At 38.7% G+C, this 20,389-nt stretch overlaps 1 protein-coding gene across 1 annotated transcript in view; it reads right to left on the bottom strand.

The window, feature by feature from the left end:
- Window positions 1-13,325, bottom strand: part of slc4a5b (solute carrier family 4 member 5b) — a 66,277-nt gene extending 52,952 nt beyond the window's left edge. Inside the window, exons 1-7 of the mRNA XM_084746594.1 lie at window positions 13,159-13,325; window positions 9,601-9,665; window positions 8,279-8,497; window positions 1,715-1,844; window positions 1,268-1,428; window positions 587-742; window positions 278-385 (exon numbers count right to left, since the gene is read on the bottom strand). Coding sequence (XP_084602720.1) covers window positions 278-385; window positions 587-742; window positions 1,268-1,428; window positions 1,715-1,844; window positions 8,279-8,497; window positions 9,601-9,664 — 838 coding nt within the window. The 5' untranslated portion in view covers window position 9,665; window positions 13,159-13,325. The remainder of the gene's footprint in view (window positions 1-277; window positions 386-586; window positions 743-1,267; window positions 1,429-1,714; window positions 1,845-8,278; window positions 8,498-9,600; window positions 9,666-13,158) is intronic.
- Between the last annotated feature and the right edge of the window lie 7,064 nt (window positions 13,326-20,389).

The following is a 20,389-nucleotide window of genomic DNA, read 5'->3' as shown; positions in this document are numbered from 1 at the left end:
AAAACAAGTCTGTAAATAAAAGTTTGGAAAACACTGGTTTAATTATTACCTGCATTGTATTTTCTCAAAAACCAAATCTGTCAAACGCAGTAAATGTTGTTGGAGAAGAAGTATAGAAGAAGTGACGTGGCATAGAATGGAAATCCTCAAGTAAAAAGTACCTCAAAATTGTACTCAAGCATAGCACTTGAGTAAAAGTAGGCAGTCGTAACCATAGGATGACAGAGGTGGTGCATAAGTGTGTGCGTGTGTGTTTGTGTGGTGTGTTTAGACTCACGCAGGCGGCCAAGGCTGCTTGACTGCCGAGAGCGTAGGTCTTCTGTGGAGCGGTGGATCCCAGAAGCTGAACTAGTACTACGATTCAGATTAACCTGAGGACTACGGTCTGACAGAGCAGCAGCAGCAGCAGCAGCAGCAGAAGAAGAATTGACAACGATGAGCACAGAAGAGGTGATTTTATGAGGGAAAGGGAAACAGGTGGTGATCAACATGAAAACAGAGGAAGCATCAGGATGTCATTAGGTTAGATTATGGTCATTGCTGATTGGTAGTTGAAAATACATACAAAGGGAACACACAGACTTACTGGAAGCAGCGTTGGAGGATTTTCCTATATCTGCCAGCGAGCGGTGGATTGGTTTCTTGGTCTGGTGACGGTGCTTCCTGAGCAACACAAAGCTGATCTTCTCCTTCAGATCCGGAGCAATGAGACCATCAGCTATCTGCCGATCCACGATCTCATCTGGAGTAAAAGTTTACAGCACAAGGTGATTTTACATGGATTACACCATTTACTACAAGTGAAGTAACTATATTTGACCAATTTTACATTTATTTTACAACCTCCCAGAAAACCAAGATGGTTTCAGCTCAGTTCATAACAGAATCAATCTAAAAATAAACACTTGAAACTTGGTTGATTTCTTGCTTTAAAACATTTGTTGTTTTGAGAGTCAGTTGCTGAGCAGCAACTTTTTAATGGTGCTATATGTAAAAATATTGTTTTTCACCTGCATTACCAAACAAATATAAAGAAAATCTGTATGTTTTATGCTTATTTTAACCACATTCCAAGCATCAGAAAGTAATGAAAAGAAATGGAAACTATTACTTGTGTGGAGAGTAGATTAACCTAAAACTTCAATGAAAAGCTTTGGAAACACTGTGAGCAGTATGCTTGGTTTGTGGATTTATTTTTCGAGCAGTCTTGATTAATTTTGTTCTGATGTTCAGAAACAATCCTGGAGAAATTTTGCTGGACTCTCACCCACGATCTGTGGCAGTGAGTAACCATCTAGGTCGAGCAGAATGCTTCCCGTCTGCAGGCAGGTCCTGAGCTCAAACAGGCTGTGGAGGGTCAGCGTGGACACGTGAGGCTTGCTCCATCTCTCTCCTCCCTCCTCCACTTTCTCCTCAAACTTCACCCACCTACAGAGACGGGAAAAACAATAAAGGTTTGGCTCTGGAATTCAGTAAATGAAGCGGTGTTATTTGACTGTTTAAAGAGAGACAGAGTGATTGATTTGTCCCAGTTCAGGAGTGTCGACCAGCAGGATGTTGTTATGTAATTTAAACTATAGCTTCAATCACATGTAGTTCTGTAACCCATGATGTCTCAACCTTCAACCTCTAAATCCCATCAAAAGTGACCCCAAATCCTAAACTAATGAAGGCTCAGCCGCCTGTATGTTTGTGTGTATATGGGTGTGTGTACCTTGCAGACTCTTTCCACTCTAATTCACCCCCCTCATGCTGTAGTGTGTCCATCTCAGTGAATATTGTGGGTGTTGGGGTGCTGTCATCGTCCCCCAGGATGTGGCGCAGCCGCTCTGCTGCAGGGGACACTGTAAAACCCAGACAAAACAAGAAACAGCAGTCAGTTTCATATTTAAACTCATATTTTAGACATGTCAGAAGCAGCCTACATGCAGTAAACCACCCTGACACGGACATGTGCAACAAGTATGCTAAAGTGGGTTTCAGGAATTGTGGCAATTTTAAAACATGATAACAACACTTTGGTCCAAAAAACTAATCAACAACATCAGTCCAGATCAACATGAAACTGGCCAAATGGACTTTTTGAATAGCACCACCCTCAAGACAAGCTTTACATCTTTAGCCTGGTGTGTAGCGAAGCCGCAGGGATGCAAAGCCAGTCACTCCACGACACTGATTCAGACTGAAATATCTCAACAACTATTGGAGGAATTAACATGAACATTCATGTTTCCATCAGGATGAAATGTAATAACATTAGTTATCCTTTGACTCTTCATCTAGCGCCATCGTCAGGTTAAAATGCTGCAGGAATGAGTCAATGTGGAAATGAGTTAGCATATTAACACCCCAGTTCCCTGAAGTCTGTGGATTTTTTGATTGGCTGAAATAAGGTCTGTGGTTAACACAAGCTGGAGAGACTGTCACACTTTCTTCTACAACATAAAATATTTTTGTTTGCCTTAAAAAAGGTAGCTGCTGACAATAAGCTAAATGACACCACAGAGGCTGTCAGGGACATTAAACATCATCATGCCGAAGACCTCCAGCTGATTTCAAAGTTTTCTTCTCTGATCTTTCAGTCAATACAGCTTTTAGACACCAGCGTCTTTTGTTGAGATTCCCACTGGACAACATCAAGTGAAACACTGCGCAAATAACCAGCGGTGGTTTAGGTTTTGAGCCTTTTATGAAGCTCTGGAAAACAGGGCTGCAGACGCACAGCAGAGACAGAGCGCTCAGGACGAGTGTGAGAAACGGAGCGTGCAAATATGGACAGAAGTGTCGAAGTAATATAAACTTTCCTTGACCATGACGCGTAATGTTACTCCATGAGTCTCCGTTTTACACCGCAGACTGGAGTCTGAGTTAACAGTCAATCAAATCGATTTTTTATATATACATAAACAACTAGCGCTTTGTCTGTTAGCTCAATGCTAACGGATAATGGCAATTCCCATTAACACACTAAAAACAATCAGCATTAATATCATCTTAACAAACGGATCTATTTTACTTTACATGCTTAACATTAAACAGCATGTGTGCTCAGACTTTCAGACACATATTTCCTCTGATCTGTTAAAACAAGTTAACAGCTGCTGACTTCACATTGCTAACTTAACTCTGCCTTCAGCAACCTCAAAGTGTCAAAACAAAAATTCACAGTTTCAATTTCATATGTGAAGGAATGTTAATTTAAAGGCTCTTTGTGCTGCGTACAGTTTTCAGGGGCTTCATTAATTTTGGCTGAACATCTAATTTTATTTATTTTCTTTTGGCAACAGCTTGAGGAGCAGAACAGCTAAATGTAACAAAAAAGACTGACTCACTGATATGTGATGTGCATTATTTTCAGAAACATGACAGCTTTTTGACTTTGGCAATTTCATTTATACTTCAAAAAACATAAAAGTGATGTTTGTTTGTGAAGGTTACCTCACTGAACAAAATGTGTAAATCTCTCTCTGTGGGGATCCTTTCCATAATGCTGTCAGACACTTAAAAACAACTATTTGAGCCTGTTAGTGGCAAAAACAAGCACTTTTAGTGGAAAGACTCTGATGGCTCGCAATTGCCTGTAGGGATTACACTGCAGCCTGTTTCACGGCTGACGGCTGCAGCTCAATAATGGACCAATTTTGAAGGTTTTTGTCTCCATTAGTCACTTTGACACAAAAACATCAGAAAATAAAGTTACCCTTTAAGTCTAGTAAAACTCTAAAAGTAACAAAATCATCAGTATGTTGTTTTGTTCTGCTACTTTTGGGAGCCACAACGGAGCTTTCAAGTTTATTATCATTATGTGATTTTGCCATTATTTCACAAACAAAAGAGAAAGAAAGAGTTGGGGATTAGATGTGACAAAAGTCCTCTGTTGAATTAAATCACACAACATTACAAATTAAACAAATTGTGCCTTTGACCATTTGGCCAACAAAACACAGCGGAGAATTGTTTTAGTCAGCGAGACATTAGAAACAGCCACGTCTAATTTAAACAATCCTCATTACCCTTCTTTAATGAGCAAACAAGAGACTGAGCTCCTCTAATGACTATCTGATATCTGATCAGCCAGCACCTTTTTCTAATTTTACTCAGAGCAGATCGATCCCCATTAACATCGAGCCTGGAGGCGCTGTTCACTCTCATCACACACACACACACACACACACACACACACACACACACACACACACACACACACACACAAACAGTGGTGTGTGTCTATCAGCACGAGAATGTGTGTGTCACCCGTCTCACAGTTTCCTGTCGCTCGCTCTGTTCCTCTCTCTGATCCAAAAGCTAAAACATTGAGGAGTCAATAACACATGAACTCTGAATGAGATCTGAGATCTGATTGGCTCCGGTTTTAAGTGTCACAGGCGTCATGTGTCATGTGACCGTAACATTCACAATCTCAATCAACACTTCCATGCAGAGGGGACGATTATGTAATCCATGTTGACTAATGAGCGGTGTATAATTATAATACAATACAATGTTCCACGACACTCAAGTGGAATCAGTCGCTGTTTCCGTCACTCTCTCTGTTGTGTCACATTAGGTCAGGTCACATTAGCAGCTCCGCTTTGATTCACAGTTTGTGTTTTTATGTGTGTTTGATCAGCTGGTGGAATCTCACGGGAAGATCATGACGTTTGCAATGTTTCAGATCATTTGTAGGATACTGGTAAAAAAGTAGGGCTGAACGATTTTGAGGAATTTCAATTATTTTGACTGACATTGCAATCGCGATCGTGACCGATTTGTAATATTAGAGGAAAGGATCCTTTTTACATGACAACACATTAAAATGATGACCGTGTGTTATTTGCTATAAACCATATCACAATCACGATAAAATTTCAGTTAACTGTTCCGCCCTATAAAATACAAATTTACACTGCCCCTCTAGCTTCTTTCATTTTGTTTGTTGTTTCTTTCTCTGGCACTGCTGTTCTGCAGAATAAGCGCTGCTGTTAGATAAGGTGCAGTGAAAACTGAAAGACAGTAATGGTGTTTATGAATGACATCGCTCTGGGAGAGCACTGGACAAGGGTTTAGTTCACTGCTACGTTCGCTTTCTGTCTGTCTTGTCTCCAGTGCACATGGTTATGTTTACAAGAGGGGATGCAGAAAAAATACAAAGCAGCATGCAGCGGAAAAGTTTTAAAACAGACAATTTTTATAGAAACTAGGGCTGATACGGTAAAAAATTTGCAATTATTTGAGCTATAGTGGCAATTGCAATATGCAACACAATTAGTAGGAATGATCATTTTTGCACTGCAATTTTCAATTTAACTAAAAAAAAGATGATGATGTGATTTTTGTAGGGTCTGTATAAAAAAAAAATATTTCTTACATCTGGAGATAAAGATTTGTAGGCCAGGGCATCGCTGCAGTCTGACAGTACTTCATTATAACGCTGTTTTGTCACACATTTTTCCCAACTTTGGCACCTGGCTGTGGTTTATGCTTCCTTTGGGAAACACCTTGCTCGGCTACAGCTGCAAAATGTGGGGAAAATATAACCAGATATCTGCATGTGAATGCAGAATGTTTAGACATATGAGAATGAGTTTTTTTTAGGTTAAAATACATTTTGCTCCTGACTCTGTCCACAGCAGTACGTTGCTTAGCTTCCTACACCAGGACTCCTGCTGCCTCTCCAGACTAGGGGGCGATGTTGACCACCATCTACTGTAAGTGCCTTAGAACTGATGAATATGGATTTTTAAGGAACGTCAGCCATAGAGTAAAAAAATTAAAGATGGGTTTATTATAAGAGCATCTTGCATCTGATTTACTAAAGGAAAAACAGCAAAGAGTGCTGCCCAATTTGTAATTAATATCTACCATAGACAGATTAAAAAAGTTTAAAAGAAAGTACATAAAAACAACTACTGGGCATTACCATATGCCAAGTCTGTAGACAAGCCTAGTCTAGGCTTATGCCGTCTTTACCTATTTTAGAGCCAGGCAGGGTCCAACGGGAGGCCATGCTCGAGGGAAAAGACGCCCCAGGGTCCTGCATGCTCACTGGATCCCCTGACAGAGGCAGTAAGACCCAAATGTAATTGCAGAGAGATCCTCGGGAGAAAAAAAGAGGTGTCTAGCTTCCTGTCCTCTTGTTGAGGTTGAGTGTCCTTAGCTCACCACCATGAGTGGGGAGAAGTGACACACTTTCACTCCTTCCCACATACGTCCTTTCTGCTCGTTTCTCCGCTTTGCTGCTTCAGCGTTGACTTCGAGTTTTATTCCAGAGACAGCTTTGTTATTTCAATTAGCCATGTATGTTTTGGTGTGTTGTCGGTCTCAGCGGTCAGACCTGCACCACTGAATGAGTTGGAAAAAGGTCTTCTCTAAGCTGTGGCAGAAATCCACTGAAATCTCCAAAGCAGCAAAGAGCCAGAGGCTTTAAGAGGGTTGACACACACCACAGGGCCCTCTAGTACTCTCCTCCCAGAAGTCCAGACTCCATGCACACACACTCAAAAACACACATGCAAGAAAAGCAAAGACATCCTCACCAACATAACTTCTACTTTCTTGCTCTAATGACCCCAGCAGTCCTGCATCAGTGCCTCTAACTATCCACCTCAGGCCTCAGGTGTTTGGTGAACACTTTTGGTATGAATCTGGCAAAAAAAACTGAGCATACCAACACTCACATTCACCCAAAACAACACACACACACACACACACACACACACACACATACACACACAGAGCTCGGAGTTCCTCAGCTCTAATCAGCTTACAGGCTTCAGACCCCGTGGGACCATGCTGCAAAACATTCATCACATACATGCATGAACTAACAACTTCTACCTCATCTCACACTTCTAATGCAGACTTCTCTACCTAACAAGATATATCAAGCACGGTCATATGCCTCCCACTTCTCTGTGCACAATACATTAAGCACAAAATTGGTTTAATGTGTTTCATTTTTCACCTAATTTGAAAATTAATTTGGTGCTTAAAGCTGCAGTACGAAAGGTTCATTAACAAGGCCCAAACACGCTAAAAGTGTTGTTGTTGTTGTTGTTGTTGCTGTCAGGTTCATGCAGCACAATAACTCGACCTTCTTTGTTGCAGTGTCTGTAAGGACTTTCAGTAATTAGCCTGTTCCGAAATTAGCCTCGCCAAGTGTTAAGCTAGCCAGCTAGCCCAGCTAGCTTGCCCTGTATTACTGTTAACATGGTTATTGCAGCAGCTGTTTAGTTATCACACAGTCACACGGAGTTTGCTGGTCTCATTTTACAGTAAGAAGTCACAGATAGGCAGTGAAGAGCTGAAATCCACTTGTTGACTCCAGACCGGAGCCCTATAGTGGTCAACTTTCCAACCAGGCCTCCACCCCCTCTGAAGTCCAACTGTCCCCGAGACCTGCTGCTGAAGGGGAAACGCTGACAACCTACAATATGAAAGTGTTAGACACAACAGAGCTAACTATTCACTGACAAGTTGAGCTTTAGAGGCTCTGTCTGGTCCAAACAGTTTGTTGGATTATTGACGGCGTCCATGAACCATGAAACCAATTATCAGACAAGCCCCCTCAGTTCACGCAGTGATTGGTCGGCTGTGTGGAGGCGTCAAAGCAGGAAGGGTTTGAACGTCTCTCTCAATCTTTCTTGTTTTGATTTTTTAAAACAACAACTTTCATGACTTTTTATGTGAACAACTGAGTAAAACTCCACAAATACCTTCACAGACCTGCAATGTATGATCCACTTTTTTATTATCTTAATGAACAAAACATCAGAAACAAGTATCATAAACTTTTGTTTGCCGCAGAGTTTATTTTCTGCAATAATCCAAATTCCAATGGAAAATACCCATTGACTTTTTGTCGGGGGAACCAGGATGACGCTAACTTCCGTACTGGCCCACAAAAATACGTCATCCCTGCATCACTCAATGTGCTTCGTAATTTTATGACAAATTGTCTCATAGATTAGGAGTAAAGTTGCCCTGTTGTCACAGGGGTGGGACTATTTTATGTATCTGCTCTGGTTCTTCTCTTGCCATTTGATTTTTTCTTCCATATTTAAGCATATCTTTAGCCTACATAATTTTCATGATTTGCATTTTTGATTTAGTGTTTTCTCATGTTCTTTTCCTTGTAGATCACTCTGTATGTCTTCAGAAAAGTGCTACAGGATTTATATTCTACTGAGTTCAGGTTCCTCCAGTGAATAACTTCACATCAGCACATGTAGATATTGACATTATGGGACACAGCTTGTACAGACATGAAGTTTCTGACCTGAGGGGTCGGCCGGTTCGTGGCGCTCTGTACTGCCCTCGTCGTCGTCATAGTGCTCCTCTCTGTCGTGGTAATATCCCCGGTGCGAGTGCTCACGGTGTGTGTGGTGGTCGTAGTGTGAGTGCCGGCTTTCCCGCTCAGCATCACTGACATAGGAGTGATGTCTGCGCCTTTTCCGTCTGTGGGAAACTGGAACACCGATGTAGACCGGCTGGGCCTCTGAGAGACAGACAGAGAGAAAATGTAAGTGTCTGATCAATATGGTAAAAGAACCCAAGCAGCTCTTTTTAGTGAAACAGCTCTGATAAAGCCGCTGTACACGACCTTCACAGCACCAAACAGCAGACAGACACAGTTATCAGATAACTAGTGAAGAAAATGGGGCAGAATTTAAGAAGAAACCAAACCGGAGAGAAAAGAGAGTGAACATTTGTCTTACATTCATCAGGTGGATCCAAACACAACAAATAAATGATAATGTTGCTGCTGGATGTGGGAACTATGGAAGCCCATTCCCACCAATGTGATGAAAAAAAAAAGATTCCATAAGTCATTATAATAAAAAACTTTTTCAAAATAATGTTGAAATAATGACTTAGTATCATGGTCTTGGGTTTTTGTCATTTTCTGTTTTATGTTGTAGCGCTCTCCTTGTGTGTCTGTTCACTCGAGTTCTTGTCTTTGTCTGTTTACTCCTCTTTTGATTTCCTGGTTAGTTTCACCTGCCTCTCTCAGGTTGTGTTTCCCTTTTCCGTTGTCAGTCGTCTGTGTCTGTTCTTTATTATTTCTGTGTTCATTCTGGATTATTCTTTGTTTTTTTTTTTGGGCTCTTGTTTTTGTTCTTTGTTGGACTGTTGAGTTTCCAGCTTTTCTTTTGTGCTACTTGTCTTTCTCCAGTAAGTTTATTAAAGTTAACTTTTCATTCATTCACTCCTGTGTCTCTGCATTTTTGGGTCCACATCAGAACTGACATGTCCTTAAAGGAGAGATTGGTAAGTCATTATTTTGAGGTTTCTGATTATTTTGCAATACTATGTCATCAAGAAAGCTTCTCATTATAATGACTTAAGGATCTTTTTCTCCATCAGATTGGCAGAAAGTGGCTTCCATAAGAAACAACTGCTACTCCAAAAGTACCCAAAAAGTGTAAACTTAAAAGGAGTTTATGTCAGCTGATGTTATGCATTTTCTCATTTTCCCAAACAAAGTTACAGCTTGTCACATTATTGCACAACAAACCACTTGCCACACAGTTCAGGGACAGTTGCCCACTTAACTCAGTTGATAATCCAGCCTTGTGTGCATGGTAACTGTTTTCTCACCTTCTTCATCATCGTAGCGTCTGTGACCTCTACTTCTCCCTCGCTGCCAGTCGTGATGATCCATCCTGAAACACACAAGCAGAGACAAGGAGGTTTACTGAATAAATATGGACGCTGGTGGAGAGAGAAGAAAGAGGTGATCGCTACCATCGAAGTAAACCCCAACACACCACACTTTAATGTACAGTTAAATGTTGCTTCCTGTGTCTGTAGTGATTTCTGTGGACAGGGAATCCTTACAGTGACTCGTACTGTACCACGTGAGCCGCTGGCCGGGCCACATGGCAACACATGTGCCACGGCAACCACATCAGATCAATGAATGTCGAGAGGAAAACTCAATGGAAAACCCCAGCAGCCCTTCAGGACCAGACTGCAGCTCAAACTATGGAGACCAAAGGCTCCTGTAAGTATTCAAACTGCTGCTGGACTCCCAGTCATACGGTAAAAAAAAAAGTCTTTAAAAATAATTTTGTATGTAACTGTATGATAAATTGTATCACACACCCAGAGGACCTTGGAAAAGTAAATATCTTCTGCAACAAGCTCAGACAAACATATATGACTTATTATTATTTATTATTCATTTACTCATTTTTAGGCAGCAGGGAAACATTTTCAAGTTGAAGCTCAGAATGTTTTCCAACTATCTTTTGGAAATTTTAAATTATTTATTATTCCAAGACTGACATTATAGCCAATAAAAATCACAAAAAAGCATTTTAATTTCAATTCTGAGGCTAAATTCTGTATAAAAGCTAAAGTGTGTTTGTGTATTTATTTGATTAACTTTACTAGTTGTTGTTTGTTTTTGTTGTAATAGTGTTTGTTTGTTTGTTTCTTATTTGTTCATATGTGTGAAGCACTCTGTAACATGGGTTTTGACAAGTGCTCTATAAATAAAGATCATTATAATATTATTATAGCGATATCAGTTGGATTTGATTATGTTTGAACTGTGGAATATTAAATCATCCATCTGTCAGTACAATATCTGAGCCTTTCTGACCCTCAGATGTGAATTAAATTTAGGTTATATGAGCTTTTTTTTAAAATAAGATGTGGGAATCTTATCGGTATCAGCCATAAGAAAAAAGGCAAAAAAAAACAAATTTGATTTGATTTGATTTTAAAAGGTGACGTAGTATAAAGAACAAGACTGTTGACGTCTGGAGGAGGAGGGACGGATGAGTCACACGTCACACAAACACAGGACCTTCATTCAGGAGACCAGGGTTTGAATCTCATGTGAAACTCAAAGTCAATATTGACCTATTTTGACTTAACTTATGTAACTAACATGCTTATTATAAACTTATTATTATAAACTTATATTATAAACCCAAACTATGATCTTTTCCTAAACCTAACAAAACTGCAATTGTTTCACAACGTTTCCGGCAAGTTCAAAACTCCTAAAATTCACCAGAGTGAACAGCATTAAATTGAATGCAAAAAGCTTAAAATGTGTCGACATGACACATGAAATATCCTTATAAGTGGTGTGATATTTATATGAAATCCAGTGAGATCACATTTGGGCACTGAGTTTTTAATAATGAACCTCTGCTGGTCCCACGGTTCCCTCAGGCAGGAGAGCAGTATGAATGACTGTGAGATCAAATGTGATCAACAAAAAAATTAAGTTTACTAAGCAAGAAAAACAAAGAAATGTGTTTTTTGTTTTTTTTTTCCCTCTGCTCCAATGACACCCCAACACACTCATTTAAGTTTTATTTCTACATGTTGAACTGATCACTGATGAGTGATCCTGTTCACTCATGACGTAGCTGATTTGGGGGTGTTTTCTAGGCTGATCAATAGATGTCATTTCTGATTGCGTACTAGTTCCTGAAGCCTGATCACTGACTGTGAAGGGCAGTCACATGAGTTCAGTCATGCACACACACTCATGAGCACAACCACACACACGCACGCACACACACACACACACACACACACACACACACACACACACACACACACACACACACACGCATGGCTTAATGAGAAGTTTAAAGGTTAAACTGCACAGTTTTTAAGTTTAGTTTGGTTTCAGGAGAAGTTTGGTTTTACAAAGTCTGTCAGGTCAACGCTGTCCTCTCAAAACTGCTCATTTACATTTTACCAATTTCCTTTTGAGTAAAAATGTATTTGTTGCCTAGAAAACAAGGCTGGTCAAGTAATTTCTGCCAATATTTGATCCTGCTGATGTGATTTACAGCCATTGATCCAATGATGCAAGGCTCAAGCTGTCTTGGTACCATGTCAACTTGTGAACTACCTTATTCTTAAAAATTGGCTGCGAGGCTGCAGTATGTTGACAACATAAGTCAGTTACACTGGTCACACCATCGAGATGACGGTGAATTAGACTGTTAAACTGTTGGACATGGCTAACAATGTGACCTAGCACTGCAGGCTGATAGGCAACAGGGTTAGGTTCGGTTGGTGCCTTCTAAAGACCAACCTTGCAGTTAGGACCAGGCTTAGTAAAGACCATTTGGTGCAACCAATCCCCTGCTGGTCACACAGAGACCCTGCATAGGTATAGACAGTCAGAGTCTTCCTCTTCATAACACACACCTGCATGGAGGTAAGTGTCTTATATTACTAGACAAACTCCAGCAAGTTTGAGGATGGTTAGCAGAAATAATAAATTCCAATATCACCTACACTCATGCAACAGGCTCTCACAGCAATACTTGTTCAGGGCAGAAGGGAACAAGTAATCGATCTTCGTCCAGCCCGCAGCGTGCGGGTTTGCCTTGGGAAGAGGCCAAAATCATCTTGTCGATAAAATGTTACAAGATTCACGCTTGCAACAAAATGAAATAATAACAGTCTAATTTTAGCAACTGGTGATTACAAGAGATACGAGCCAACAATTTCACACAAAAACCCAAGAATCTGACCAATGATGCAACCTGTAGTATGTAGCTGACGCTAGCTTGGGATGGTTGTTTCTATTTACATGTATTTTCAGCAAGAAATAAACATTTAACACATTCTTTTATCTAATTATTTAGCCAAGTCTCAAAATCATGTTTTCCTAATAACATGACAATGACCTTATTTCAAAGGGTGGATGGTTTTTGCAGTAGATATTCATGAAAGATATGCAGTTTAATCGTTAAAGCAGGAAGCCCATACTATACACACAAAACAGTCTGACAAACTTTAACTCATCACTGATACAAGTTGTTTATCTCTTGAGTGAAATTATCTCAGACCACTCAACCTTTAACTAAATGATTTAAGAAGAAAATAAATAAAACTGATCTAAATGATCTGCCACTTAGACATTTTACTGTGCATCTATTTAAAGCTTGTCTCTTTCTTCAATTTTTATGAAGCTGGACACAAAGAGAACAAAATCTGTTTTTTTGATTACATAAGTTAACTGTCCTCCAGCCTTGATATTAAATCTGATTCACTATTTCAAATGAGCAAAATACTAAATTTGACAGAAAATGCCTTTTCATTCATCACAAAGTCGATCAATTCAAGCAGCCAGTATCAAAAAAAGTATTAAAGTGTTGTAAATGTTAATCTTACCTGATGTGAAAGATGAAGTAGAGACCAAAATCAAGAGTATTTTTATAATATCAAAGTAACAAACGGGAACAAAGCACAAAACGCTCAGAACGGCACAGATGTCAACAAGTTCAGTATATAATCTAAATATAATCTAAAGAGCAAAATGCTGCAACGTAACACCAACAAACTGCTCTCAGTGACTGCAGAGACAATCTGAGTATTGAGTATTGGACGAGGCTGGACTGTCACTTTGTGTGTGTGTGTGTGTGTGTGTGTGTGTGTGTGTGTGTGTGTGTGTGTGTGTGTGTGTGTGTGTGTGTGTGTGTGTGTGTGTGTGTACTGGGGGTTGGGTGTGTGTGAGATAACAGTGTGTGGAGTGTCATCAGTTCATTCTGTGAAGCATCAGCTCACTTTTTTACTCTCTGACCAAAAACACTGAGGCTAACCAGTGGAGTTAATTTACTTGAGTACTGTACTTCATGTACCCTGGGCAATATATCAATATTCTATCGATATGGGATAGATATCATCTTAGATTTTGGATGTCATTATATTGTGATGTCGTGTGTTGTCTTGTCCTGGTTTTAATGGCTGCATTACAGCAAAGTGATATAATTTTCTGAACTTGTTCATTTCTCTTTACCCAGTGCGTCATTATTTCCACATTACTGATGTTTATTTACCTGGTGGTTCGGCAGGTGAGCATTAAAACATGTGCAATCATCCATACATCTGTATAAGTGAAAGGCATAAATGGTGTATAGTTTGTTTGGCGTTTTGTTTTTTTTATGTTGTTTTTGTTTTATTTGTATTTTTCACGTATTGTCCACTTTTTTCCTACCTGTACTTTCAATCCTTAAAAACCTGAAGAACTTATCACAGCAGTTTTATATTGGTCGATATCGAGAATGATTGATTATGTAGATCGTAACTGACGACATGTTGTGCACTCCAAAGGGTGAACGTGGCTAAAGTAATAAAATAAGTGTGTTGTATTATCGCTGGGTGATATCAATAAAATCAAATATCAAATTTGACCAAGTATTTTGATATTGCAGCAATATTATAGATCTGACTGACTGGTGTTTCACTAAATATTAACACTAGGGTTGCAAATTTTGTGCATTTTCTTTAACCAGTAGTTGAAAATACAAAGAACTGATTAATCATTAGTAACTAATATGAACAAACCATCATTCCTCATGTGTTTTTAATAGTTTTTGCACAATGGAGCATTATGGCACAGAGGAATAACATCCAAATCAATTCTTATCACATCTGATGAGGCTACAGATCGATCCACATTCAGCCGTGCCGAACATGGCAGCCTCAAACTCTTGACCACTTCACTGCACCCCGACTCCCACTTGAACTGTGGCAGCACTTGTCACCACTAGATGGGGATAGATACAAAAAGTGTTTCCCTTTTAAGTAGATGGGGCAGTAGACGATTACTGGGGGAGCTTCCCATCCAGTGAAACTACAGTAATCCTCTTATCCCTCCAGACAGAGGGCAGAATAAATTAGATGCATGAATCACTTGGTGTGATCTGCCGCACAAAGAGGATCTGAGTGAAAACAATCCGGGAATCTAAAGACCGCGGCAGATTGGAACGTTTATTAAGACGCAGTGTGATGAGCTGTATTAACCAGGAAATGATCAGGTGTCATCTGTTCATATATTTTATAGGACTTAACTGATCCTCTTGTAAGAGACGAGTTCACAAGTTACAGCAGCAAACAAATAAAGAACTAACTGAATAAATAAAATGAAAATGAATTAAAGAAAACTTTATACATTATATTATACATACATTTAAATATTTTTATAAACCTCCCAATCCTGGAAATAATATGTAAAATATACATAATGATACATTAAATAATATAAAGTTATATGTAGTTTACATGCAGAAAATGTAATATAAACATATTCTTCTGTGACAATAATCTGTACATGTAAGAACTTGTTATTATGAAATGGATTAGATGGCGATGAAATAGTGACACACCAGACTCTAGGTTGTAGGAGGAGGCAATATAAATTCATTAGAAAAAAAAATAGAACCATTCACATGACTGAATTATTTTGTTTTAAAGAAAATATGTGAATATGAAAAATGTGAACTAAAATTTCTTGATTTTAACAGTTAAACTATGTTAAAAACGACAAAATACTTCTCAACTTTCTAGCTGTAATGTCTGCTGTTTAAAAACCTTTGCAGTGTTCACTCACTCTGACAACGGTGACATTTACTCTGCGTTCATGTCATATCATTTAAACCATCATTAGGAGCAGCCAAGTGGAAAAAATTGTTCAAGTCAGCCTCAAACTTGTAATTTAGAGTCAGAGAAATCAGGAATGTTTGACATTAATGATATCTCCCACTTGGTGGAAAAGAACTAAAGACGTGAACAAACTGTTAAGAAGAAAGGCTGCAGATGAAACATCAGTTCAATCGAAACAGTTCAGTCAAGTGTTTTGTTAAGTTGTTTTGTTCTTATCTGTAATCCAGTTGGAGAATCTGGTGCAAAGAAATCCACAGTATTGGCACGGCTCTTTAGCTCCTCGTCATGCAGCAGCAGTGATATCTGTTGCAAGTCTTCACAGTTGTCCTCTTCCGGAGTTCAACCACAAAAACTAACCTGCAGACCATAAAGTTTAACTTCAGTTAATGTGATTTTTTTACAGTTTGCAGATGAATTCCAACACGTGGAGTTCTACATATATATTTTCTATTTATAGTTACATCACAAATCCAATTCATATTCAACAAATACATGCTAGACAATGTTAAATCCAAGTTAGTTAGCCATCTGTTTCCCTACAAGATAATTTATGTTTGAAAAACCAGAAGGTAATTTGAAAACACGTCCCATTGTTTCTAAACTTCAAGAACCCCCCAAAACTCCTCTAACCATCTGGATGAAAAATATTCCCTGCGCTGAACAATGTTGTCTGTAGGGTCTTTTGTGAATTGGGTTAAGCATTTTTAAAAAAGTGGGTTTCCATGAAGAAAGTCTGGGAAACACTGATCAAGATGGATAAAGATCACTACAGGTAAGAGCAAAAACATGGTCAGGTCATAATGCGCGCTATTTTCTGCATGAAACAAAATACTCATATAACCATTTTTTTAAAATAACATTTTAATAAATCTACAGTGCTGAATTTCTGTTACAACACATTTTCCTTTTCTTTTGTTTTTTTCTTCACAGTCATTTCAGTGAACATGACCTATCACAGTCTGAAGTTTAGCAAAGAAAAAGAAAACTCACTTACTAAACAAAAGGTCATCAAAACATGTCCGATTCTGATCTGCATTAATCCTCTAGCCAAGAAAAATACCCAGAAACGCGCTAAATCGCTCCTGGGTAACTTAAACGTCACTTTTTATGTAATAAGTCTACTTTTTTCTCTCAGTATTTAAGCTAGCTTGAAATTTATGCAAGCTAACCGGTTCGTTTTCTTCTTCGTCCTCCATTTTTCTTCCCTCTCACCGCCGCTGTTTACAAACATGACTGCAGGCGCTCGGCGCCCTCTTGTGGCCAATTCGTGAAACTGCAATATTAAGCTAGCAAAGAAAATTCACTCACCAACTAGCAAATTCTGATCCTCCTCAATATTCTGGCCGAGAAAAAAATGCAGAAACCCAGTAAAATTTGTCTTGTGTCACTTCAAAATAAGACTTTATGTAATTAAAATAACTCTTCTTCTCATAATTTAAGATATTGTGTAACTGAGCTAGCCAGAGTCGACTCGTTTTCTCCCCTTTCCTTTTTTTGACTGCACACAGTCTCCAGACGTGCGGCGCCCTCCTCTGGTCATTTTGTAGAACTGCAATATTAACCCTACATTTAATTTCACAGATTTTTAATTTTAAGGGGGTGACAAAGGCCTATATATTAAAAAGTATATAATGCTACTAAATATTTATATTGGGCAAAGCAATAATATGTTTTTGTATACATCTTGTTACTTCATATTTGTCTTGATACACCTTTTACATAGTTTTTGTTCATTTTGTTTCATCTTTTTGTCATTTTGTTATGTCATTTTTCTTTTGTTTCATCTTTTTATGATGTTTTTGTCTTGCATCAGAACCAAAGTATGGGGCAAATTTTGAAAATGTAAAGAATATAAAGTGCATATATTTGTGTGGGAATAAAAGTAAAAAGTTGTTAGAAAAAGAAATACTCAATAAAAATACAGATAGATGAAAAATCTACTTAAGTAACAAAGAATGTGTACTTACTTACTTCTCATCTTTAAGCAGCTCCAACAATAAAATGCTGCTCTTACAATGATGCATCAGTGGATCATTTTACTGCAGAATGAGTACTTTTATTACTGATACATTTAAGTATAAATAGGTTTTTGAATGCAGGGATTTTACATATGATGGTGTATTTTTACTGTACTGGAACAGTCTTCTTTCACCACCGCAGGATACACTGTATACGCTTTGAAGATAATGCTTTTATAATTGAATTATTCCTTTATGGACTCTTGCTCTTGGCATGTGAATAATTACAGTCTTCTTTTATTTAATTCTGAATTTCTTTGTGTATTCAGTCATTGTTTAATGTATTCATCCACATGTCAGGAGTGGATTCCCATATTCCTGACCGGCTCCTCTGTCCCTCCCTCCAGTGTATCTGTTTGTCACCTCACTGTCTTCTTCTCTTATCGTCTCTCTTCAGTCGCAGCTCTTTCACATGTTCTCACTGACGGCTGATGGTATTAATTTCTGCTGTACTGCTTAATGAATCAACCAATTAGCATATGGGATAGATAAAGCATAATCCTTTGTTTGAAGAGTCCCCTGTGGAATAATCGAATGTGACCGTGTCAATCTGACACACACACACACACACACACACACACACACACACACACACACACACACAGTTTTTCATATCTGATGTTATATGTGGAGCGAGGACTGACACCTCAGGGCGAAGGAGGCTGATTTTACTGGTCTTTCTCCTCTTTCACTCCCAGCTGATGCAGTTAGTTCTGACACACACACATGCATGTGTGTGCGCAGATTCATTTCAAAACATGTGTTCATCATATTTTTTTCCCCAAATCAATTAAGTTGAGTCAAGTTAAGTTTCTGAACCACATCATGGTGTTAATGCTTAATGACTTAAAATATAATAAACAAATACATTAGGATATTAATATATCAATAAAACTTTATTGATGCCAGAAGATGCATTCTTGCACACATGGAAGCATGCATGCACACGCACACGCACACACACACACACACACACACACAATGACTGTGTTTATCAGAAATGACTGTTTCACTTTGCAGCCTATTTTTTACCTGAACACTGTTCACTTCAAAAATGTTGGACAGCTGATGTTTCTAGATCTGTTGGGCCTAAACAGTTATATTTCATGACATCAGTTCAACACAATAATATTATAAAAACAATCCTTATTAATCATAAGAACATAATTAAATGTCATACATCTTTTTTTCATTATTACTGTACTTTTTATTCCTACTTTTTATTCTTAATTTGAAAAGTATTTTTATTTGTATATAATAACAACACTGTTCTGTATGAGCAGTCAGATTCATGTGTATTTCTAAACTGTGGTCTTACTACTTTTACTTTAGTAAAAGACCTGACTGACTTCTTCCACCACTGGATATGTCCTTTCAGTAATCATACAATATTTCAAATCCTTACCGATGCCATTCGGTGTTATTATATTATCTCATGGACTTTAAATGATTGTAGAAAATGAAAATAATGACAATAAATGACATGCTGTGATAAATGATGCTGTAGAAGAACCTTTATTCACAAAATATAAAGTGGAAGTTAGTGGAAGCAGCATTATTCAGAACTGTTTGTGATAACTGATCATTTTGTGTCATATACTGTAAACTCTGAGCCATACTTTGTTGTGAATCCTCCACTAAATAATAAAATATCTCCCTTCATCCTCTCTCCTCTTCCTCACTCATCCAGTAACTCTCCTGTCAGCGTCTTTTCCATTTTCTGTGAGATTTAAGTCACGGCCTTTCTATTACGTCGACACGCTCTTGTTACCGTGTTCTCACTTTTTTAATTTGAGTTTGATGTGAAAGCAGGTGGCAGATAAATGAAGAAAAAAGCCCCCCCACCCTCCGTCATTGTCGGGTGCCTCTCTTCCTCTCGGTGTCACATCCTCTCCTCATCACCAGTTCAGACATGAGCGTTCACTACCTGCGCTCTGCTGGTGTTAGATGTTAGATACAGCAGCTGCGAGGGGAGCAGGTGATGGATGAGATTGAATGTTTCCCCCTGCAGTGGATTCTAATATCCCCGATCTGATGCAGGCGGGCAGACAGACAGACAGACAGACAGACAGACAGACTAAGTCAGACCAGATAACTAGGTATACGCTCCATTTATGTGCTACATATCTGTTTTTCCAGTACTTTGGTGAGGTGACACGCTCTTTAACCACAATCCAGCGACCTCGTGACCTTAAAGTCACTGAGCCTTTAGCTGACAGCTCGACGGGCAGAGCTGCTCCATGCAGCAGCTTAAGTTTAAATGAACATAATTTGTCTAGAATGCATCAACTGTTGAACATGAAATCAATAAACACGAGACTGTGAGCCAATTTCAAAACTGACTGATTCTGACCGCGTTGGAAATTTTGCATACGCCTTTTGTATTTGTGACCTTCTGGAAACTCTCAAAAAATTTGATTTAGAGCAGAAAATAATTGAAGAGAATACAAACAGACACAACAAGAAATACAAAAGGCAATTGAAATAAACTGTAGGTGGCGGTTGACTCAACCCTGGTTTGGAGAAGCAGCAGGAGTACAGGTATAATATGACACTAAGAAATGTAGAGATCAGCTGCAAAATGTGTTTTAGCTACTTATAGAAGGTCCACCTAAAAAAAAAAAACAATATCAGTTTAAGTGTGCGCTTTATTTTGGAATATTTTCACCACTTTACCTTGCTGCCAGACAGCCCTTTCCAACAAGAAACTGTCCTTATATAAGCCAAATATCACTCTATCCAAACCCACCAAACTCCATTGATGAAATCAATGTTTTTACCTCGCAGAACACTGGAGTTTCTGGTTTACCGCTGCCTCAATCTGTCAGTTTGTTTGCATTATTATGTGACTTTTGTGAATCCTAACTAACACCAAAGTCACACAAAAACACAAACAAACTAACAGATTGAGGCAGCGGAGGACCAGCAACTTTGTGTCCTGA

The sequence above is a fragment of the Lutjanus erythropterus genome, chromosome 20 (genome assembly GCF_056507025.1).
Source record: "Lutjanus erythropterus isolate fLutEry1 chromosome 20, fLutEry1.hap2, whole genome shotgun sequence".
Lineage (NCBI taxonomy): Eukaryota > Metazoa > Chordata > Actinopteri > Lutjaniformes > Lutjanidae > Lutjanus > Lutjanus erythropterus.
The sequence above is the reverse complement of the archived record's forward strand: the minus strand, read 5'-3'. Positions and strand labels throughout refer to the sequence as shown.